Below are 25,409 nucleotides of genomic sequence, written 5' to 3' on the forward strand. Positions count from 1 at the left end.
ATGTCCCCCCCAATTTCTGAAAAACATGAATTGTCCCCTCCAATAAAAATACCCTAAATTATTCAAAATTGAATGAATGTATTTTCAGACTTAAAGGTTGAATATGTAGAATATTTATTAAAAATATATTTCTAAAAAAATAATACATCCGCAGTGCGTTCTGAGGTGTACAGAATGAAAGCACTGTTTCCCACCGTAACTGTGTTAAAACATGATCAGTTAGTTTAAACAACTTGTTTAGGGCTCTATATTTCATCCATATATCAATTGATCGTGCATAAAGTAGTCCCATAGGATAAAAGGAAGATGGTGAGAACAATTAAAGATTAGTAGACATGCCCAAAACCCTTAAAATTATGATTTACGAATATAACAGTTAAGTAAGCAGTGACACTGTTGGCTGTTTAGGACAAATAAACAAGAAAGGTAAGCACAATAAATGATTCCCTGTCCAGTATTTTTTGGCGAGCCTTTACCAATTTATGGCATGGTATGAGTTGCATATTGGCAAAAAATTAAAATCACGTTGGTGTCCCCCCTAATCCTGACATCGGATCTGCACCCCTGGTCTCACTCTTGTCATTTTCTGAAACTTGGCAGCCCTGCTTTTAGAAAAGAGCGAAAGGCTTCAAGTGAAATAAGTTCAGGCATTTTCATTTCAAATTGGAGGATATTCCAAGCAGAGGGTGCAGAACTAAAAGCTTTTTTTCCCCCAAGTTAGTCCGAACACGAGGAACAGCCAGGTGCAAAATGCCATTCGATCTTAAAGCATAAAGGCTTTACTCTATAACCTCAAAACAAAGCAATTGGGTGTAAATAGATAAAAAAACGCCGAGGGGTAGTTGTAACAAAAGTTATTTTGTGTTTTCAAGAAGATTTGTTGTATTTCGGAGCAGCGGCTGGAGCTGCAGGAAGTCATGCTATATCACTCGAGTACGCATGCGCTAAAGCTTTCCACAATCTAGGGATGCGTTTGTCTTCATAAAACGGTAAGGAGTCGTGTTTTCTGCTCTTAGAAATGTTATTTTAATAATGCGTGCGCGTAAAATTGCGGCCGTTTTCACGGCACGGGGGTCTAGTTTTGCGTCTCCGTGTGTAATAGCGGGAGGGGTGACTCAAAACGTACAGAATGGAGGCAGCGCCGGCGCCGCGCCGCTGTTTGCCGTACGTGCCGCCGCACAGGGAGACGTCATTTTGAGGGAGAGGTAAAATGCAGAGTTACGAAGGGACGTACGATTACCAGCGGCACGTAGCCGTCACACTTCGAAATGCACAGCTTTTCTTTTTTTTACCCCCGCTCGCTCGGGCAGTATATGGTTCCCGACATTGTCCACGGCTGGCGTTTTCGCCTCGCTACGCCCTTGTGTGAGCTGGAGTGGCTGTAATGGCTTCCATGCAGCTCAGTCTGCGACTCAAATACAGCAAGTTGAGCTCAGAGAGGAGTCTGTCAGAGAGGAAAGCAGCCGAGCGTCTAGAGCTGGCGGCTCCATTCATTTATGCAGCAGCGGTCCGCAGCTGAAATAATAGGAAAGTTTTTAAGTATGGTTCATTCACTTCTGGTGAATTTGCGTCGCTCTAATTTAATTTGTGCAGAGCCCCAGTTTGAAAATACAGTCGTGCAAGAGTTGGTGACCCCCCGTTTAATCCTCTCCTCTCTCTCCCTTCATCCATATATATATATATATATATATATATATATATATATATATATATATATATATATATATGGATGTCTATACAGTATATATGTATATATATATATATGTGTGTGTGTGTGTATGTGTATATATATATATATATAATATATATATATATATATATATATATATATATATATATGGATGTCTATACAGTATGTATGTATATATGTGTGTGTGTGTGTGTATGTATGTATGTATGTATATATGTATATATATATATATATATATGTATGTATATGTATGTATGTATATATATATATATATATATATATATATATATATATATATATATATATATATGGATGTCTATACAGTATGTATGTGTGTGTGTGTATATATATATATATGTGTGTATATATATATATATGTATATGTGTGTGTGTGTATATATATATATGTATGATGTGTGTGTGTGTGTATGTATGTATATATATATATATATATATATATACACGATTCATTTTTTTAATCGCATGTTGTCCATAACTCGCGATTAATCGGATATTAATCGCACATTTGTACAATGTACAACATCACGTATTTTTGCACATGTAAATATTATCCGTTTTTTTGTGTTTACTTTTTTTTTCCTCTTGTACATTGCTCATTTTTCTACGTTTTATATTGCTTTTTTTAAAATTATTTAGCTATTTATTGGTTGGTTATTGGTTATTTTTTGTATAAACCGTTGAGCGTGTGTGTGTTTGGCTGCTGCACGATTGAATTTCTCCTCTAGGAGATCAATAAAGTCTTCTATTCTATTCATTTATTCACACATTTTTTGCTGTTCTAAATTACCTTTAGGTATTTTTTTTTAATGTTTTTAATACTGTTAACAACATAAGAAAGGGCAAATATGCATGCAAGTACATGCAAATAACTAGTCCTGTCCAGCGAACCATCTGGCATCTTTTTGAAAGTGAACTAGCCGCTCAAAAGTCCCTTTTCATTCTCCATCTTTCAATTCACCATACTTTTCCGACAGCTACGGGTGCTGTTGAGCGCCAGAAATTATATAATGTGCGTTTTTTTTTTTTAATCCTGCACGTTAATCGTGCGTTTAAAAAAAGCCCTAATAAATGTATATGTGTATGTATGTATGTATGTATGTATATATATATATATATGTATATATATATATATATATGTATATATATATATATATATATATATATATATATATATATTAGGGGTGGGGGCGGGACGATACGGGTAACTCACGATTCAATACTGTGGCAACATGTGGCCCACGATAACGATAATATGATACACGATATCTACGATATTCGATATATTGTAAGAAATTTCATCAACGATATATCACGATATGTGTGACTGAAAAAGAAAAAATAGCCATAAAAAGGAAAACGTCTGAAGTTATGCATTTATTCAATGTCAAAACTTCATACAATGTACAAAGAAAGTGCATTTGCCTCACTGCCTCCTAGGCTTGTAAATGTAAACACTGTACAACTGGAAAAATTAAAGTGCATGAACAATAGTGTGGCGAAAACTGCGTAAATCCATTATGTGTGTTGTAATAAAATATCGATATTTGCCGTCAGTTTATCGATTATTTATTGCGACAGAGAGCGAATATTTCAGTGATCGTTTATTCTATGACATATGCCAGCGATTAATCGGATAAAACTTACTTTTGCTTTATTAAAGCCCAATTATAATTATACAATAGAAAACAAGACAGATTGCTTGATTAAAAACAACCAATTTGTTTCTTTTATGAGAATAATTTACATTTATTTACATATTATCCAAACTAGTAAACTGTTAAACTGCATTTTCCAATAAAAATAAACTTAACATTTCCTGAGACATTAAAAAAAACATATTTTTTCCAAGTTTCAAAAATAAAAAATATTCTTAAACACTGCTTTTAAATTGTGCAACTTCACATTCAGAAGCAACACGTTTAAACAGAAATTCTTGGCTGTGGACCGGGACTCGGAACAAGAGTCTGACACAATGTGGACTGGGGCCTTTTTTATTATTTTTATATACCGTATTTTTTATTAATTTTTAATTTAAAATAATCCTACACCTTCGACATCTTCTGTCTCTTCCTCTTATTATTTTTGCTTTGCTGCGTTTTCTCATTGATTTATTTATATGTATATATATATATATATATGCTTTCCCTGGTCTTTTATAGATGTCTTTATTGTCTCTGCTTTTATGCTTTTATATTATTTTACAGTAATAAAGAAAAAAATCATGTGGGCAACACTAAGTACTCAATTTTGGTTTCAATAGGATGTAAGAGGTTGCAAAGTGGTGTGCTCATCGTCAAACTTTGATGAAATGATCATCAGCACATGTTTGCAACTTTGGATTTTTCAGATGTGTGTTTAATTTTATATCATAAGCGAGAACGTCTATGACATCACAAGAGGAAGACTGAAAAGATCTGTTTTTTGTTTTTTTTAAAGCTTTACCATGAAAAGCCTCTTTTATCTATGAGGAACACGGGAAAACATCTGTACTGGACACAGTTCATGACGGATGAGTTTATCAGACATCCTGTGAAAGCTAGAGCCCTTACATAAATGTAAGAACAGTTTATTAACAATCACTTTTTCACATTAACCCAGTGCATGTTGCAATTTTATTTGTGACATATATTTGGAGTTTGAGTATAGAAAGTATTTGATATGTGATCATAAAATATCTTTGGTATATTTTGCAATACACGTCCGCTTATTCCACCACGTCTTAATCATTATGCTCATAGGAGCTGGGTTAAAGGAGAGGAGTCAGTCAGCACACACACTCACATCCACACTCAGCCATATCTCAATTCCAACTATTCCAACACATTTTGGACTTGTGCACTTGTGGACCAGGGACACGCAGACTCTGGACCACTGTTACACAGTAATTAAGGACGCATACCTCTGAGCCATGTCTTTAGCATCCCATTCTCTAACCTCATCATCTATGCGGGATTCTGAGTGGGTGGGGAGGCTATGGTAATGAGGCACTGTGTTGATTGGCTGCCTGAATGACGTGTTACACCACTACGAAAAAATGGCAGAAGCTCTGGCCGGCGGAGTTAGTTGTAGGCGTGGTTTCACGCATCGGAGGCCAACCTATGGAAATCGCATTTTCTTTTACGTAACCAAAGGGAGCAGAATCTGAACGGCTCGTAGAAGCCACAACAGACTGGATGGCTCATCCGGGCGGCTGTACAGACACTGCAGAATTTGGTTGCTTTCCTCCTTCTTTGAGTTGGCAGGCTGAGGGGAGACCACTTTATATATGTTAAAACAAGAGAAAACGTGTTTTTCATAATAGGTCCCCTTTAAAGTCAAGCTGATGAAGAGACTACATTAGAATCAGGTGTGTGGAAACGGAAACATCTAAAACATGCAGGACAGCCCTGACCTAGAGACAATTGGTATTGTAATAGATGCTGTAATGACTAAAATCTAATTGGTACATGCTTTTGGATGTGTCTGTAATTGCCCTGCAAAACATTTGTTTTTGTTTTGTCAGAATATTCCCTTTAAGATGTTTTTGTGTCTTTAGATGACCAACCTGCTTTCTAGCTGTGACATGTCGTAAGTGTGATGGCGACCACCGACGAGGTCACGCTGTCCGTCGGGGACATGGTGATGGTGAAGGCCGAAGGGGACTGTGACTCCGACGACCCTAACAAGACCCAGGTCATCCTGCAGCTCCAGCCAATCACTGTTGGGTATGTACATGGAACCGGCGCATCGTTGGGATGGAATGTCCACTTCAACACTATATAGCACACAAAATCAACTTTAGGGATGCTAAGAGGGCAAGAATCAATTTGATTCCGATTCTTAAGATTCAGAATCGATTATCAAGATTCGATTCCGATATCGTTTTGAGTTAGTGTTATTAAAACAGTTTTTTGAGCTGTTGCATGAATTATATGACTGTAGTTATGCAACATACATACTGCTGAGACGACACATGGAAATCCCAACTTGTTTTACTTTTCAGTGATGAATCAGCTGAAACTGATGCAGCTGTCATGGCCGTTGAAGATCATCCCGGTAAGAAGCTTTTACAGCGATGACCCAAATATCATGAAAGATGAAATAGTTTGGTACATGTTGCATGTTTCTTTTCGTTTCCATAGAGCAAATGGAGGGAGACGATGTTGAAATCGGCTGTCCCATAACATGTGGAGAATGTAAAGCTATGCTGCTAGTGAAGAAGTTTGTGTGCCCAGGAATCAATGTGAAATGTGTGAAGGTTTGTATCCATAATCTTTCTCAAGTTCACATGGAGGATAAGTGACAAAATGCATGAAAACCATTATCATACTACAAAACACCTTTTCATTCAACTACTAGATCACACCGGGGGTCATAACCAATTATGCTGACTGATTATTGGAATTAGAAACAACGTCATCATGGTGACTCTAGCAGCGTTGGATAAGAGTGACGGGCTAACAGCTAGCTGCTCATTTATGCTAAAGCCACGTTTTCCATTCAGTGGTACAGTACTGATCAGTAAAGTACAGTACGCAATTATTTTTTTACATCATGAAAAAGTTGAAAACCCTTCCAAAATAAATGTCCATACCACACTGTTTTTTTTGGCATTCTTCTACTGGGGTTCCAAAACCAGTGTAACAGCGTAGTTAAGGTGTAGCCTCAACTTAGGATCAACTCATCCATCTTGACGTGGAGATAATCCCAACATGCCCCTTTTTGAAGTCTAGTCTCAGACACAACTCAGCTTCTTCTTACAATAATACAATGGCAGATGTCCTCCACTGTTGTGCTCTCCTTAGTGAGTTGTCTTCTTCTTTCTTGAAGTTAATGAGTGGAGACGCTGTTGCACAGATATTATGATACGTTGCTACATAGGCAGCATCAAGCAACATATGTAGAAGAAGAAACCTGCTTTAACAGACCTTCCCACCAAAGTGGTTCCCTTGCTGGTTCAGAGCCAGTGTCTAACTTTGAACCAGTTTTTTTGACTGCAAATGGTGAAGAAACCAGCTTTTTAGAGTCAGGAAAAGGGGTCCTATTTTGAACCCAAAACTCCAGAGCTGGTTATTTCAGTGGCGAGACAATTGAATAAATGTTCTCATGTTAAGACAAACGTATTTCCCTGTGGCAGCGACAGGGCACCGTCATCGACTGTTGGCTTGTCTGCATGTCTGGAGCGTAGTTGCCAAATGTTGCTTATTATAATTTTTTTTTTTTAAGTTCAAGATTCAAGAGTCTTTATTTATCATTGTTCATATTTCATAACAACGGAATTACAGTTACAAGTAGGGATGTCCCAATCAGGTGTTTTTGGCCCCGATCATTTGATTTTGAGTATCTGCCGATACAGAGTCCCGATCTGATACTTTCGGAACACATTCAAAAGATGATCAAATGCAAAACAAACTGATCCAGGTTGTCCCTCATTTTATCATTTAGCACTTAAACAGTGCAGTTCTCTTCCTAGGTAGCTTGAACAATCAAGTAATAATAGTGCAACTATTAACTAGAAAAAAATAGTAAAAAATAGTCAATTTAAACATAAATATGAATTAAATAAAAACAGCAGCTTAACTTAAAATACCCAGCAGGCATGTAAACAAATAAGAAAATAAAAGCGCAACAGTGTTGTAAAGTAAAACAGTAATGTGCTTTTTAGACTGTGCTCTTACTTCTTACTGTCCTTTTCTGGCTTAAAGAATAAAATGTTTGTATTTGAAGTGACCTACGATCTTCCTCGCGGTAGCAGGGTGTCCATCACACTCGTGCACGCAAAGTCGGCAAGAATGCGCAACGCAGCCAGTATTTTTCTGAACGCTCAGCTGAAATAGTCGACACAGACACTTCGTTCAGTTTTCAGTCACTGTTGTAACTTAACTTTTATTTATTTGCCTCCGCTGTAACACTGCTGTGAGCAGATCACCAAAAACAAACAACTTTATTGAACTCACTTTACGTGACACAGCCCACACTCCGCGCCCTCACCTCCCCCATAGCTTTCTTCATACTAGCAGCGTTGTCGCGCAACATCACGTGGACCTGTTGCTTGCTAATACACCGTTTGTTTAACATTTTTTCCATCATCTGTTCGCTGATCAAAATAATGAGAATAAAATATATATCCAATCCCTGATTGGGATGCAACGTCCGATTTCGCGTCTGAAACAACGTGATCAGATTGGGATATCCCTAGTTACAATTACAGTTGTGGCCTATTTTGGTCTGGGACATATCTGCTGTCTGTCCTTGGGTCTGTGTAGTGTGTACATCTTTTACATCTTTACTCCTCTCCGACACTGCACCCCCGCCGGTCGTCACTGACTTGCATTGCGCGACCACCTTCGAAACGTGACCAAAGTTTTGGAGCAGGAAGTGTACATGTTACTGCAGTGCCAGATACGCACACACAATCTCTCTCTCTCCTTTCACCTCCTACGCTAACGCCTGGTACTGTACAGTCGTGGTCTGCTCGAAGCCAGGCATCCAGGTAGACGTTTTCTCTCTCAGGTGCAGGCATCATGTGTGGAGTTTATGGATCTCAATCAAAACAGCAGCTACTATTGTTATAAGGGCCTTCATGAATACTGGGCAGCTGACTTGGGCAGCAAAGAGTGTTCACATTTACTGTTATTTATCACAACAAACACAGTGGCAAGATTATCAACTCTGATCGGTGTCCTTTGTGCACTGTGGTCCTAGAAGAAACTCATACTTCACTACAGAGAGCTTCAGTTCATATTAAAGAGATATACTGAATTAATGACATGGCTTTTTGTCTATGGATAGGCAAACCAGTGCTTTACGTCTTCTGAAGATGCAACATCTCTGAACTGATAATAATAATAATAATAATAATAATAGTAATAATAATAATACATTTTATTTTTAAGGCGCCTTTCAGGGCACTCAAGGTCAGTGTTAGGGCTGCAACAAACGACTATTTTAATAGTCGACTAGTCACCGACTATTGAAACGATTAGTCGACTAATCAGATAATTAGTAATTTTTTCTTAAATTTAGTATGAGGTTGCTTTAATTATGTGGCAAATGATAATAAACACGAGAAAGATGGGTACTTAAATGAAAAATAGATATTTTATTCAACTTTGCCGCTGTTCATACAAAAAGTAGATAAAATTTCCTTTCTAAAACCAAGGACAGGCACAGTGATCAATCAATATAGACGTACATAAATAAACCTCTGTCCATTACTTTTCATTTTCTAAGGACAGGCAATTGTGTTACATGAAAAATAAATTATAAAATAAAACATCTCGTATTTTTTTCTGCATCAAGTGGGTGAAATGGGTTGTGGATGGCAGGACGTACTCTGGGTTGAACTGGTGTATCATTTGTTGAAACCCGTCAGCATTAACCATGGAGAGCGGCCTCATATCACCGATCAGTGAGGGCAGTCGCCTGTTGCGGGGAACACGTCTGCTTCTTTTGCAGAAAGGGCTCCAAGGGTGGATCTCTTCTTCGGACTGCATGCAATTAATTTAAAATACTTTTCAGGCATAACGTTAAAGCTCTCTTTTAAAGCCAAAATACGCTTAATATCTTACCAAGGCGAGTCCGTTTCGTTCAACTATCCAATGTGCTTTCTCTTCAAATGCTCGTGCATTACCGATGTGCTCCCATGATAAGCAAGGTCCGCTTTGCAAACATTGCAAGTAATCTTTTTATTTGCCGTATCAAGGCTAAAATGCTCCCAAACTTTGGAAGTTTTGTTACATGCAGCTGCTGTACAGGACGCCGTCATTTTTGTTTAACCGCTACCCGCTTGGCTGAGACACAGAGATTGTGAGAGGCCTCACTCCATTGGAAAAACACATCTGGCGACAATTGTCGACAATGGAATGTCGACAATTTTGATTATCGATTTTTGTCGAAAACATTGACGAATCATTGCAGCCCTAGTCAGCATACAACAAACAAAACATAAAAACACAAGTAAAACAGCGTTTGCAGCAGAACATTAAAGGCAGACATTATAATGCAAATGTCTGTCTGAATAGGTAGGTTTTGAGATCTGACTTAAAAACTGAAACTTAAAAACTGGGAAACCCAGACCCCGTCTGGCCCACTCGGATTCCCCGAATCCAGAGCCCTCAAGTTCCCTGACTTGAAGTAGTCTCCACTCTCAAACCACGGCTACAGGAGCACTCGTGACCCGTCACGTCTGGCGACCTACAGCCGATGTCGTACCGAAGGGCGGGTGTTTTTCTCTCAAACAAAATTCCTTCATCCCCTAGAATTGAAAGGCATTCTACGATGCCCCCAGACCTCGTCTGGCCCCTCGATCACTAACTCCTAGGTCAGTAATAAACAGCCCAGGTCCTCCGACCCTAGCTGGACCAGCCCTCCCCGGTTCCAAATACTTGGACTACCGGCAACATCAGCTGAATAGGCAGAGAGGAGACGTTAGCGCGCAGCTTATTTCGGCCGTTTTCTTTCCAAAACTCACCCAAAAGAACAGCGAGGCGTTTCTGAAGCCACCGGGTTCGTTCGACCCCAGTCGGTGCGGGGACCTTCCCAACCCCCCTCCGGGAGCTGGAAAAGACAAAACATCACCCATCACCCTGGCAACCGTGCCAGGCTCTGTGTCAAAGGAACATGACCTCGGCATAGGAATGAAAACAGGCAACAGACAGTGTTATACCAAAATTTTCCATTACAGTGGACAGTCAAGCTGATGGAGGAGGCAGATCTAAGAGACCGGGTGGGAATATTGCTGCATAGGAGGGCTGCCCGAACTCCTTGAACTGCCACCTTATTGTGGTGGAGGGTTTGTGTGCCCGAGTGATCCTAGGAGCTATGTTGTCAGGGGCATCACGCCCCTGGTAGGGTCACCCATGGCAAACAGGTCCTGGGTGACGGGCCAGACTAAGAGCGGTTCACAAGCTAATCATAGCAAAAAAAAGATCAAGGAACATTACGTCTCCTGGATCGGCGTCACCGGGGCCCCTCCCTGGAGCCAGGCCTGGGGTTGGGGCTCAAAGGCGAGTGCCTGGTGGCCAGGTCTTTGCCCATGGGATCTGGCCGGGCTCAGCCCGAAACAGCGACGTGGGCCCGCCTTCCTGTAGGCCCACCACCCGCAGGAAGGACCATGATAGGCTGGTGAGCTGTGGTCTGCGTAGCAGTCGTGGCGGGGCCTCGGCCACCCAACCCCTGGACCAAAACCAGAAAGTAGGGACATGGAATGTCACCTCGCCAATCAGACTTGTTCCCGGTGCATGTTGGACTCCGGCAGGGCTGCCCTTTGTCACCGGTTCTGTTCATAATTTTTATGGATTTCTAGGCGTAACCAGGGGCCGGAGGGGATCCGGTTTGGGAACCACGGGAGGTTGTCTCTGCTTTTTGCGGACAACGTTGTCCTGTTGGCTTCATCAGATCGGGACCTCCAGCATGTGCTGGGGCGGTTTGAGGCCAAGTGCAACGCGGCAGGGATGAGAATCAGCATCTCCAAAACCGAGGCCATGATTCTCCACCGGGAAAGGGTGGCGTGCCTTCTCCGGGTGGGTGGAGAAGTCCTGCCTCAGGATACAAGCGGCCGAGATGAGTTTCCTCCGCAGGGTGGCTGGACGCTCCCTTAGAGATAGGGTGAGGAGTTCGGTCACCCGGGAGAAGCTCGAGCCGCTGCTCCTTCACATTGAGAGGAGTCAGCTGAGGTGGCTTGGGCATCTGTACCGGATCCTCCTGGACGGCTCCCTAGGGAGGTGTTCCAGGCATGTCCCTCCGGGAGGAGACCCCGGGGAAGACCCAGGACACGCTGGAGAGACTATGTCTCTCGGCTGGCCTGGGAACGTCTCGGACTCCCCTGGAAGAGCTGGAGGAAGTGTCTGGGTTGAGGGAAGTCTGGGCATCTCTGTTGAGGCTGCTGCCACTGCGACCTGTTTCTGGATAAGCAGTGGAAAATTGAAGGATGGATGGAAGAGGGCAGAGAGGTATGGGGGAGCGAGTTTATGGATGGCCTTAAACGTCAAGAGGAGGATTTTGTTCAGTACCATGTTCTGGTGATGATCCGGGTAGCAGTGAGGGGGAGTGGGTGGGGTCTGTATGATTTCAACTGGATGAACTGAATACGGCCAGAGAGATATGAGTTAAACCAGTCTCGGGGTGTGGCAGTTATAGGATGAGGATGGATAATAGTCCGGAGTCAGCTGCCATTAGGAGGTCATTAGTAATTTTAAGGAGGGCCGTTTCTATGCTGTGGTGGGGTAGAAAACCGGACTGGAATTGTTCATAGAGCTTATTATTTGAGAGATAAGGATGAACCTGTGATGCCACTGCCATTTCCAGTATTTTTGAGAAAAATGGCTGGCTGGAGATGGGATGAAGGCTATAGTAGTTGCTGTATGAACCAGGTTTTTTCAGTATTCGCGTCACTGCAGCAGATTTGACATACTGTATGGTGTGATCTGACACTGATGTACGCTGACCTTGGAGTTCACCTTGGATCTCTTTAGAAGTTGTTGAAAGAAAGTTTTACTTTTTTATTATAGAAGACAAAATGAACCTGATCAACCAAACTGACTGCAGATGTGATTGTCATCTTCAGAACAGACTGATATTTAACATGTTGCTGCAAACGCTGAAGGACTTAAGCTTCCTCAAGAAGTGAAGTCTCCTCTGTTCTTTCTAAACAGCATCAGTGTTGTATCTTCAGTCCAGTCTGCTGTCCAGGTGAACACCAAGGTATTTATACTCCTCCACCACCTCCACTTCTTCTTCCATGATGGAAAAACTCTTCCACTTAATCCTGGCTCTGCTAAAATCCACAATCATCTCCTTTGTATTGTTAACATTCAAGATGAGATGATTGTTCTCACACCATTCCACAAAACGGTCCACCAGTCCTCTGTACTCAGTCTCTTGTCCATCACTGATTCACCGCACACCTGCAGAGTAATCTGAGTATTTCTGCAGATGACAGGACTCCCCCTTGTACTGGAGGTCTGAGGTGTACGGTATGAAGAGGAGTGGTGAGAGTACAGTCCCCTGTGGTGCTCCTGTGCTGCTGACCACCTGCTCACACAACCATTCAGTCTCACAAACTGTGGTGTGATTGTCAGGTCGTCAGTAATCCAGGTGATTGTGGAGGCTTCCACCTGTGTCTCCTGGAGTTTCTTATGTCGTAATGCAGCCTGGATGGTGTTAAATGAACTGGAGAAATCAAAGAACACGATCTTCAACGTGCTGCCTGCCTCAAAATGTGTATATACACTCACCAACCACTTTATTAGGTACACCTGCTGAACCTAATGAAGTGGCCACTGTACTGTTTATTATTTATGGTTCTTTTAATTTCCTCTTTGTAACACAAGATTTGGAATAAACAGTCTCTGCTAACTGTCTGCAAAGGCAAGTGCTGGTTTTATAAACGCCCGACATAAACCTGACAATGACTTATTTTCTAATGGTATAACCTTTCGTATAAATCTGCATGTCTTAATTAATTTGGCTTTATCATTAAGAATTACTGTTGTGTAGTGATGGGAAGTCCTTTCTGTACTGGCTGATTTAGAAAAACACTGAGTAAATTATTCTTATGACACCATGTCTTTACCTGTCTTTCAATCCATAGAAGCCATCTCTGAAAGCAAGGTTTAAAAAAGGAAACAATACAAGAAAATTATGGGATAATTGTCATTTATTATTGATTGTAAATAATTTTTTTTTACTAAAAGTTTTTAAATACCTATATTGTTTAGAACTGATAATAATTGGCTTTGTGGATTTAGTATGGTATAGAAGAATTGTGCTTCTGTTTAGCAACACGTTCATCGTGTATCATATCCATGCCACATAACATGATCTGACTCATCCTCTCCTTCTAGTATAAAGACCAGCTGATCAGTCCCAAGCAGTTTGTCCACATTTCTGGAAAAGCCACTCTGAAAGACTGGAAGAGAGCCATCAGGATGGGGGGAGTCATGCTACGGTAGGGGATTTACCTTACAAACAGGAAACCAAAATCAGTGTTGTTTCTAAGTTCTGGTACAAACACTCGGTGTCACTCAAGCTGAGATCTGACATAAATATGCAATCAAATGTCCAAATTCATGACAGTTTGGAGAGGATTTAAAAAAAAAAAATCTTGCGTATCTATTGTGTACAGGAAAATGATGGATTCGGGTCAGCTGGACTTCTACCAACACAGCACACTGTGCACCAACACATGCCGGAGCACCAAGTTTGACATTTTAATCAACAACACTCGCTTCCCTCCAGATGGCAGTGGGCTCACAACACCCACATCCTCTCAGGGTGAGAATACTAAAAAAATGTAATATTAAAGACAGAAGTCAATCTAGTTTATTGGTTAATCTGGCCTCGTATATACGTGGAGCAGTGTATCATGAACATTGCAATGAAAATTGATGCCATGCTGCCTGGTAATATCTAATGGAAGCATGTATGGAGTGAAGATGATGGGTCTGAGGACAGGGCCTTGTGGAACACCAAGACTCGACATTAACATGAACAACCTGGAATCGGTCAGATACGCATATAATTTATATCAAACTAATGTGGCCCCTCTAATTCCAATAAGGAGTGTCTGTAATAGAATTTTGTGGTCAGATCATATGTAGCTCTAACTGGTAGGTGTAGACACAAGTCTCCTGTCTGCTGCCATGAAGATGTTATTGGTAACGTTCATCACCGCTGTGTTTTACTATCATGAGTTCTACATCCTAAAACTTCAACTCCTCAAACTAATAAGTTCTTTGCACATGGTCAATTAATTGATTTATTTGTATTTTTTTTTTAAGAATCCCAAAATTTAGAAATAAAGACTTGATAAAGATTTGAGATTTGATAAAAATCTCTGATTAGCCAACAATTCTCCATCAAAACTAGGTTTAAAGCAAATATAACATCAGATGACCAACAATAAACATTTTCACTGTACAAGCCAAATTGTCCGTTTCAGAGACAGTTCTGATCGAGTGAAGATGTGATTTAACTGTTCAAATTCATACATATAAGTATCTTCTACCAGACTTTCATGCTAACCGCTGTCTTTCTGAGTCTTTATATACATTATATACATAATATATATTACACCAAACCACAACAAATGTCATTTAAAGGCACTTCAACATTACAGTTCAACTTGTTCCAAACCAAAGTAGTCCAAATAATACAAAGCCAATAACCCGACCTGATACCTGGCAGTATGTGCTATATATATATATATATATATATATATATATATATATATATATATATATATATATATATATATATATACATATGTATATGTGTGTGTAACCTGTTAAATGTCTCATGACTGCCGAGAGAGACACAACCCTCCTGGAACTCGCAGAGCAACAATGAAGTCCACTGATCATTAGAACGTCATTGCATAAATGTGTAACAACTGTCTGAAATGCTCTAAAACTCATGAAGAACATAAGCCTTCATTATCTTAAAATCTCTAAACACCTGTGCAGATAGATGATGACAACGCTTAGTTGATGGATAAAGGCAAACATTCTCAGATACATGAATTTAGATATTTTATTTTGGTTCATCTTGCATGACCACGTGGCACAATCTCTATAGCAGATTTGTCTTTCAAAGAGCACTGAAAATCAAAAACAGATATGACTCGCATCAGTCAGTGGAAGAAGTCTATGGCCAGGTAGTGGGAACTTACTTAGAAACCTAGCTTTCTCAAGCCGCCAGTTCAATGACCATGGAGCACACTTGTTGAGCTAATTGTTCTGAACAGGATCCAATGAACACTACATGTTATGTATATGATCATTACGTCAATAATCAGTAGTGCAAAGTTCTAATCTTCCTGTAAAGGGATGTTTCTTTTTTTATTTATTAGTTTTGTCCATGTAACTTGCGTAATGCGTATTCTCTTGTGGAAACTGCAGCCCAGGTGGTTCTTGGAAATGGCGGGGCAGCAAGTGAGGATAAAGGCGAGATCCAGAGTGGGAAGTTGGACTGGAGCTTGAGTTCACTGGAGTCTGCAGACAAGAAGGACTCCAATGAGATTTCAGGTCCCAGAGAGAGCACGCACCCCTGTATAAATCCAAACTAAAAATGCCTTTCCCACGTGGCTTACACTTCTGTATGTTTGTTTGTCTGCAGAGGACACACTGAATTTCTGGAAGGGCATTGCAGATGTGGGGTTACTGGAGGAAGTGGTGACAAACATCAACACAGAGCTGATGCACATGCTGAACGGGGTGCTGCAGCGCAAAGAGCAGACCACATTACAAGACACAGGTATGAAAGCAGCAAACATCCAGTCCTCATCATGCAGGGTTTGAGACTCTGTACTCACCGCATGAATGTGAACGAAAACATTCAGCTGTTATTGGGAGATGTTTGAGAAAAACAACTTTGTGAGCTGTTAAATTGACGATTTGATTGTTTGGCACACTGATCCCAGATTCCTGTCTGGCAGATGTGGCGGTGCTCAGTAACCTCGCTCAAGTCTTTAGCCTGCTGGACTCGGTCAAGAAGATTCTGGAGAAGAGGAAGCAGGAGACAGATCCCAGCCAGGAGCAGATACTCAACATGCTTGCAAGTGAGTGCAGAACTAAGCTAGGATCCCTCAGATCCAGCAATGCATCTGATACAGAGACTGCTAATGCTACTACTACTGCTACTGCTACTACTGCTACTGCTACTGCTACTACTACTACTGCTGCTGCTACTACTACTGCTACTGCTACTACTACTGCTACTATTACTACTGCTACTACTACTACTGCTGCTGCTACTACTACTGCTACTGCTACTACTACTGCTACTACTACTGCTACTATTACTACTGCTACTGCTGCTGCTGCTGCTGCTGCTACTATTACTACTGCTACTACTACTACTGCTGCTGCTACTACTACTGCTACCGCTACTACTACTGCTACTACTACTGCTACTATTACTACTGCTACTATTACTACTGCTACTATTGCTATTGCTACTACTGCTACTATAGCTACTGCTATTGCTACTACTGCTACTGCCACTACTGCCACTACTACTACTGCTACTACTACTGCTACTACTGCTATTACTGCTACTACTACTGCTGCTACTACTGCTACTGCTGCTACTGCTACTACTGCTACTGCTGCTACTACTGTTACTGCTACTACTACTATTACTAGTACTACTACTACTACTACTACTACTACTACTGCTACTACTACTGTCATTTAGCAGATACTTTTACATCTGAGAGAACACAAGCATCACATGGAGGGTCCAGCTGGATCAGTGCAGTTGGACACAGGTGCTGCTATGCTAGCGCTAGAGGATGTTTTTATGTTCCCTTCCCACCCAAAACAACAGTCCCTTTATTTAGCAAACCTAGGTCTTAAATTCACCATCATAATATCATGTTATGTTATCAGATTTTCCTGTGGTGCACCGGTCTTAAAAATATTCAACATGTTGAAAGTTTCTGATCCCAAATCCCCGTGTGGATGGACTCTCCTTCCCACCAGAAATGCTCACATTCTCCCTGGATTTTTATGTGGAAGGTAACTGTCCAATCTGAAAGCCAGAAGTTGAAACAATTACCTAAAAAATCATTCAAGGTTTATGTAACAAAGCAGACTGAAAGAGATCAACATCGGCAAATAAGTCTCTAGCTGGTAATTGTGACTAAATTAGTTATTAATTATTAATTATTTGAATGAATTAGTAAAATTGGGACTATGACATTACAAAACTATCAAAATCCCATAAACAAATTCATAAATTTTGACATATTTATACAAAATTTCAATCCTTTTGGTGACATCTTGTGGAATAATCAAACCATTACAGTTGGTAAGAAATCTTCACTTTTTGCAATCATAGCAGCTGCCAGAAAATCCACGAGACCACGATTTCCCAACTATAGAGAGATTTTGTCCCGGGGACTTAAGTTCTTCACTTCCCATCTTTCTTCAGTATACGGCCGACTGAAAGGAACTAAAGTTGCTCTGATCAGAATCCATGTTGACTCTGGGAGTGACAGCATCACTGCTCTGCTGGTCCAGTGTTGTGTACGACAGGGATGGGAGTCCTCCCAGAATCTAGAGAGAAGAAGAAATACTCATATAGTATATGAATGAATCAGTGCGTTTACATGGGAAGTTTAATTCCTCTTTAATTCAGAGTTAAAAATTAAATCTGATTTAAAACGAGTAAAAATTACCATGTAAACACCTAATTCCGAATGAAAATGACCATTCCGAATTAAACTTTATTCCGAAGTAAGTGGCTGGTTTATTCCGATTTTAAATCCGAATAGAATAATTCCGCGACCATGTATACACTCATTCCGCTTTAAATTAATTCCGGTCTTTCTGCGCTACTTGTTCCTTCGCCCGTCTGTCGCCATGACGTTTATATTCCGCACTGGCCTTGTTTTCCAAACAAAGTTTCAAGATGGCAGCACGCAGTAAACGGTGGTCAAGAGCAGAGACGATTTATTTAATAAATAGCTTGGAGGACCTGGAAATAATTAAAAGAACAGATGGCAAGAAACATAAAAATTGTGAGCTTTTCAAAGTTGTAGCGGCTAAGTGGCTAAGTTTGTTTTCTTCCGGTAGATGTAAATACATAAACGTCCGCCCCCCTATCCAATCAGAACCTTCCCAACCCCCAGACCTTAAGCGGAATTGGATAAAGCCGATCAAACATGTTTTCCATGTAAACCTTAATTCGGAATTACTATTTCCATGTAAACTCGAAGGAAAATAGTTTAATTCTGAATTATTTAATTCGGAATAATTAATTCCGAATTAAAAAACATAATTTAACCGTGGCCACTGTTGTGTTTCTGCAGACCTGGAGGTTCAGCTGGAGGAGCAGAGGAAGCAGCAGGAGGTGCGAGCTCTGGTCTCCTGCCCGCAGACACCCAAAAACAAGACGCCTACCAAACGTCCCAGCAAGCGGCCCCGCCTGCAGCGGCCCGCCTCCACCACCACCCTGCTGGCCTCCCCCCTCACCCAGCAGGCCCTGCAGCCCCAGCAGTTCACCGTTCTGTCCCCCATCTCCCTGTCCTCCATGGGGCAGCCCTTCACCGTAGCGGGGCTCCCCATGGCCTCCCTGGCCCAGTCGCCCAACACCGTCACCCTGCTGCCCGCCGGCTCGCAGCTCTTCACGCGCTACATGGTGGCCGGAGACGGGAAGGCAGAAACCATCACGCTGCACCCTTCCTCAGGGATCACGCTGCTGGGCACCACCGCTATGCAGGACTCCACCCAGGTGGGCACGGTGGTGAGCCCCATGGAACTGGTGCAGCTGAGCCAGCAGGCCGGCGGCACCGAGGTGCTGCCCATCGAGGGCCAGATGGTGGACGGCACCATGCTGGTGCAGCAGGAGGTGGTGCAGGCCGAGGTGGAGCCGGGCCAGGAGCACACCGTCATCGAGATCAACCCGGCCCCCGTGGAGCAGGCCATGGGCATCATGGAGCTGCAGCTGGGCGGGGAGTCGGCCCAGGAGGAGGCCGCCATGCTGGTCCAGGGGGGCATGGAGGTGGGCGTGGCGGCAGAAACGGAGGAAACACAATGCCAAATGCAGGAGGCGCAGACTGAAGGGGTTCCGGGGCTGCAGCTGGACGCCAGCGGACAGCTGTCAGGGGTTCAGATAGTTGTGATCGAAGAAAATACTCAGGATGAAAACAAGCTCAAATGAGGCCCGCTCTCTTTGTTGCTTTCAAGCACAGCAGGTATAGACTCGTGGATTGTGATGCAACACACATCCAAAACTGTAAATACACAGAATGTACAAATCCACAGCGAGTTTTGATCTAAGATCAAGTGCTCGGTGTTACAAACAGGGAGGCATGGAAGGAAAGGAAACTGTTGATGCTTGTCTTAGTTTTTTTATTTGAAGGGTAGTTCTGGCCTTTTACAATTTGGTTCTTAGTTTTTTTTAGTTTGGAATACCCTGAAAATCAGAGTACAGGGTTATTACATTTCTGCAGATACATCTCCAAATGTAAAGAAATGTATGTCTTTCCATTGTTTTAAGTTTGAGTGGTCATCAGTGAACATACATCGATGCAAAAAGGAAACGCCTCTATACGGGGTTGTTTTCTATTCCCAAAGTTCTCAAAAAAAGAGCAATAACAATGTTTACATTCTGCAATAACGGATTTTCTTTTTTGCCCATAAAATATTATGTGATTAGAGCTTCCTTGCAGAGAAACATCGAATAAAGTCGTTAGAAAGTTTTTATGACAAGGAATTTGAAATTTTACAAGAAAAAAAGTTTTAAACAAGACTAAAGTCATACTTTACAGAAAGGTTTGTAATGAATTATGGAAAATAATGCTGTCAAATTGTACTTTAGGATTTACAAATACTTGACATCTTAAGTATCAGCGCTTTGAAATGAATTACGACAAGTACTGAGCTTAACGGTGTTTCTGTGGGGCTACAACTTTAATTTCACACAATTACGTTATTGCAACTTTTCTCTTGTAAATTTGCAATTCGCAACTAATCTGGTTAAAAATACATTATCCTTTAAAATTAGAACTTAACAACATGCCATAACAACTTATTGCAATTTCCAAACTCCATTCATGTGAAGGAAATTTTATCACTTTCTTTTTCATTTCCATCTTTATTCTCACAAATGAAAAATCATTTTTTGTCCTCAAGTTGGCTCTTAAACTCCGTCATAAAACTGCAACAAAAATCAGGGGATGACAATAACAGAAAATATTTGAAATTTGGATCAAATGATTAATCAATGAACACGATTGGTGATCAGTTGTCTGTTGCTGGATTGATCCATGCAGCCCCGTCACTGATACGGCTGAGCGCTCAGGTGGAGCTGGGATCAAAGTTGTGATCAGCTGGAATTCTCCTTCAAGTCTTCCTGAACTTGTTTTTGCACTGTGGGATCTCCAGTCAGGACCACAGGAGGACATGAACATTTCTTCAGAACCGGGCCTCCCCATCAGTACACACCAAGTATCTGTTTGTTTGGGTTTTTTCTGTGCAGGTGAATGAAGACGGACTGAAAGCATCATTGGAGCTGTGTCGCCTCTGTATTTACTCTTTTGTTAGAAACATTTCTGATAGATTTTGCTCACCGTTCCTCCCCCAGTATTGCTTTTTCCCAGTGTCATAGCTGAGCTGATGGGCAGATCCTTTAAGTTAGGACATAACGCGCTTTCATGTCATATTTGCCTGTATTTTACATTTGTAAAGTTGTGACATATTTATTAGTTTCGGAGCTGTAGAGGTGAGCATGTGTGGGCACGGATACAGATGGATTAAAGCTCACACCAACAAAGACCTACTCAAGACTTGTGCTTTTGCAATAATTTAATTTAAGAAACGAGGATATTTACATACTGAATTTGTATGTGTTTTAATATTCGATTAAACAAACACAAACAAGGTCTTGTCTCAGTGTCTCCCCACCAGTGTTGTGTTCACTCCTGTCCGGATCAAGATGGAGATGCAGCTGGAAGAACAGAATCCTCTATGTATGCTTCGATGTTCGGTGTCAGCAGGACTGGATGATGAAGCTAAATCACCAGATTTATGTACGTAATGAAAGCACAAAGATGGCAAATACATAACCCAGAATTGAGGAACATACACCATTGTAGTGTGATTTTGAGTGTAAATGTGGTGCTTAAATGAGGACATCATCAACACCAGTGCGCTAATGAAGCTACCGGGAAGGGCAGATGAAGCAGGGGCGCCTCGAAAAATGTTTCGATAGGGGGGGCCAGATGAAGCCACTTAAATCTTTGGGTGGACACCAAAACTAAAAGCCATCATTACAGGATTTTATTATACTGTTGTAGTGTACAGGCTCAGAAATACTTAAAGAAACGCCTACTGATATGGCCCAAATGATTTGGGATGAAACGCATAACTGACGATACAATCTATGTGACAGGCGAGCGTTGTTTTTTTTTAATTTTTTTTGCATGTATAGCCTGCTGCATGTTTTTGTAAGGTTAACTCACATTAGCTACCAAGGGAACATGGGGAGAAGATGCAAACTCCACACAGAAAGGCCCTTTCCAACCCCACTCAGGGTGTGGGCGCTGAAGTCATGGGGGAACTTAGCACGCATTCACCTCCCCCTTTCATTAATTGGCAGGATCAATTTTGTTAAAATGAATATTTTACCAAAATGTATTTTCTTATTTCAGTCGATTCCCCTTTTTCTACCCAAACACTTTTTTGACTCTCTTGATAAGATAATTTCTTCTTTTATTCAGGCTGGGAAGTCACCAAGGGTTTGTAAATCTTTATTACAGAGATGCAAACTTAGTGGTGGACTTGCATTACCCAATTTTCAATTTTACTACTAGGCTGCTCACATCCATAAGCTTTGCTTCTGGTTACAATCTCCTGACACCTGCTGGTGTAAATTAGAACTACAGTATCGTCTTGTAGGGGGATCCTCTATAGCTGCTTTACTTTATTCTTCTTTACCTACAAAACTCTCTTCATACACTGATAACCAAGGGGTTCTTAATACATTAAAGATCTGGTATCAATTTAGACGACACTTTAAATTCGTAGCTATATCTTTTTTGGGTCCTTTAAACAACAACCACTTATTTCCTTCATCACTTTTTGACTCAACATTCTCAGTGTGGTATGACAAGGGTATCAAACAATTCAAACATTTATATGTAGATGGTGTCTTTGATAGTTTTGCCAACTTGTAATCTAATTATGGCCTCCCTGTTACTCATTTGTTTCGCTATTTTCAAATTCGTAATTTTGCCTCTAAGTCTTTCCCTAATTTTCCCTCTGTACCTCCAGAGCAACCTTGGGAAAGCTTGCTTTCACGTACTCCACATCAAAAAAGAATGATTTAAAATGTATATAACTTAATTCTGGCACTAAACAGTCAGTCAAATGAGAGGATTAAGAATGCGGGGGAAAGGGAACTGGGAATTCAATGAACGGAGGAGGTTTGGGAATGCGCTGTAGGTAGGATACAGTCTACAACTTCTTGTTGTAGACTGTGTACGGTCTTGGACTTATCCAATTTAAAGTTCTACACAGGGTCCATTTTTCCAAGTCGAGACTCTCTGAAACATATCCAGAAGTAGAAGTCACATGTGATAAGTGCCATGGGTCTCCCTGTCACCTCAGCCATATGTTTTTTCTTTGCCCTGAGCTGAATCGTTTTTGGACGGGCTATTTTTCCATTATGTCCACTGTTCTTCAAGTAAAGCAGCAGCCTTGCCCATTGATTGCTATTTTTGGAATTCCTGATGCCTCACTTGCACTAAATTCTTTAAAAAAGGACATTATAGTTATACATCCTTACTAGCAAGACGTTGTTTACTGTTGCATTGGAAATCTGCTAAATATCCTTCCATTTCACGGTGGCTTAAAGACACCATGTTTTTCTTAAAATTGGAGAAAATTAAGTATACATTGAGAGGATGTACGGAGAAGTTTTTTCACAAACGGCAACCCTTTATTTCTTATTTTACAAATTTAGAGGTACTGCCCAACTGAATGTGTGTCTGTTGTTGTTGTACTTTGGAATGCATGAGTAACCAGTATTATTTGTTGTCATGACGAGCCGTGGGAGTGGTGGGTGGACGGTAAGAAAGGTAGTTTGTTATTTCATTGTTCATTTTTTCACAATTTAAATGTATTATTTAGTATTCTATTTGCTTTTTTGTATTTGAAGTGTTGTATATGTTTAACAGGAAAAATGTAAACTGTGATTCAGTCACTACATTATCAATAAAAACATTATTAAAAAAAAAAGTATCCAAACAGTCTGAAGGCAATCACATTAAACCATCAGATCCCATCAGGCTCATGCAGCCTCCGATCTATCCCAGATCATCACCAGCAGCACCTTCAGGTCGAGTCCTGGGGGACCTCTGGTTATAAACGGATCACGTATTCATCAGGCTGACAGTGAAGGATTCTCTGCTAATCCACAACTCTTCTTACAGATTACCAACTTCTTTCCCTTTATTGTTTTCCTTTTTTTTAATGACGAGTGATAATCAGCCTTTTTAGAATGGGCTGAGTTTTTAATGTTGACATATTTGCTCTTATTCTATGATTATGATGTGACCCTGAATAGGAAAAAACACAGGGATGTGGATGGATGGATGGATGGATGGATGGATGGCTGGATGGATGGTCATGTTTCATAGTTATAGTACTGCACTGATATCCACCTACCTGTTTTCAGAAACTGCAAACAGAGCAGCAAGCAACGAGCGAGAGAGCAGCCTTTCTGTGCTTGGAAAGGCAGAGCCATTCGTAGAAATGTTCCTGTGAAGGAGTGTCTGTGCACCTCAGACACTGACCTGTTTCACAGTTTCTGTGTCAGTGTTTCTTTTTTGGTTGTCTAATGAGATTTCCCTTGTGTTACCAGCTGATGGTGTCTGTGATGTAATGAGCGCTGGTGTTGCCAGGCTTCAAACATAACACCCCAATGTATTTAAGGTTGTCTCTGTAGACTGTCTCTCTGTTCCAACAGTTTGATTACTGGTTGTGTGTTTTAATACAAGAGTCATCGGCTTCATTAAACTGAGTTTAGTTCAATTAACAATACAAAGCCTTTATCAACTCCCAGCCTGACTTGAATATTTTCTCCGTGACTTGGTTTAAAATAACAAAAACATCTTTAATGAGGGATTTTATGTGAGCACTTCAACACCAGCTGTTTTTTTCTCGCCCATTAAGAGGAGAAACCTGACCATTGTGGTTTAACCACTTTTTTTTTTTTTTTAAACCCTTATCTTATTAATATGACCCTACATGGAGATAAGGTGTGTTTATAAAAGTCTGAGTGGAAGTCTTAACCTGCTGTCGAGCAGGTTACACTCAAAGTTTCAGGTTATAGTGTATAAAATCCTTCAGACTGTTTTTGTGATTATATCTTAGTTCAAATCCTATCAATAATTATTTATTATATTTTTGTCAAAAATAAGGATGACATGGAATATATGGTCATGTGGGGGTAATAGGCTAAATGTTAATATCTCAAGTCAGAGATGAAATAATCCAACAGTCGTCTAAAAAGTCACATGAAATAAATGACATCTTACAAGATGAGGTTAAATGATGAAACATAATTACTTTTTTTTGTCTGCATATATATTAATGGTTAATACCATGTTGGTAAGGCAAAGGCAAAGGGAAATGTATTTATTTATAAAGCACATTTCACATGATGAGCATGGACTCAATGTGCTCAAATATATAAACAAACAAACAAGATTACAGGTTTACAATAACAGAAACAGACAAAAGGATGTCAAGAGAAAAATAAAAAACAACAATAACAACAATAATTCCATTAAAACAAAAGTGCGATCACTCAGCCAATCATGTAGAGCTTAGTCAAACGCCTGTGCAAAAAGTTTTTAGTCTGCTTTTGAGAGAGGACAGTGTTGGAGCAGAGCTTCGTTCCTGCGGGAAGGACTTCCAGAGAGTGTAGTGGTGACTGAAAGCACCATGAGCAGATCTAGTGTTAATTCTAGGTATGATGAGAAGACTCTTATTTGATGATCTAAGGGATCTGTCCAGTATTTATTCAGTGAGCATGTCAACCATGTAGGAGGGAGCTAAGCCATTCATAGATTTAAAAACAATAAGAAGTACTTTAAAATCTACTCTTTGTTTAACAGGGAGCCAGTGAAAACAGGAGTGATGTGTTCATACCTCTTGGTTTTTGTTAGAATTCTGGCTGCAGCATTTTATATGCAGACAAAAAAAAA

General features: G+C 40.7%; 1 protein-coding gene across 2 annotated transcripts; it reads left to right on the forward strand.

The window, feature by feature from the left end:
* The first annotated feature begins 895 nt into the window (after positions 1-895).
* gmeb1 (glucocorticoid modulatory element binding protein 1) lies at positions 896-20,352 on the forward strand. Of its 2 annotated transcripts, none has more exons than XM_061741196.1 (10): positions 896-989; positions 5,247-5,415; positions 5,694-5,746; positions 5,833-5,948; positions 13,537-13,640; positions 13,818-13,966; positions 15,592-15,717; positions 15,809-15,946; positions 16,113-16,250; positions 18,507-20,352. In XM_061741196.1, exons 2-10 carry the CDS (start codon positions 5,288-5,290, stop codon positions 19,355-19,357), a joined length of 1,803 nt encoding a protein of 600 aa, XP_061597180.1. In that variant the 5' UTR covers positions 896-989; positions 5,247-5,287; the 3' UTR covers positions 19,358-20,352. The 2 variants fall into 2 exon arrangements, with proteins under 2 accessions (XP_061597180.1, XP_061597181.1); XM_061741197.1 differs by having other exon boundaries at positions 16,128-16,250.
* Positions 20,353-25,409: the final 5,057 nt, after the last annotated feature.

This window comes from Cololabis saira, chromosome 15 (genome assembly GCF_033807715.1).
Source record: "Cololabis saira isolate AMF1-May2022 chromosome 15, fColSai1.1, whole genome shotgun sequence".
NCBI lineage: Eukaryota > Metazoa > Chordata > Actinopteri > Beloniformes > Belonidae > Cololabis > Cololabis saira.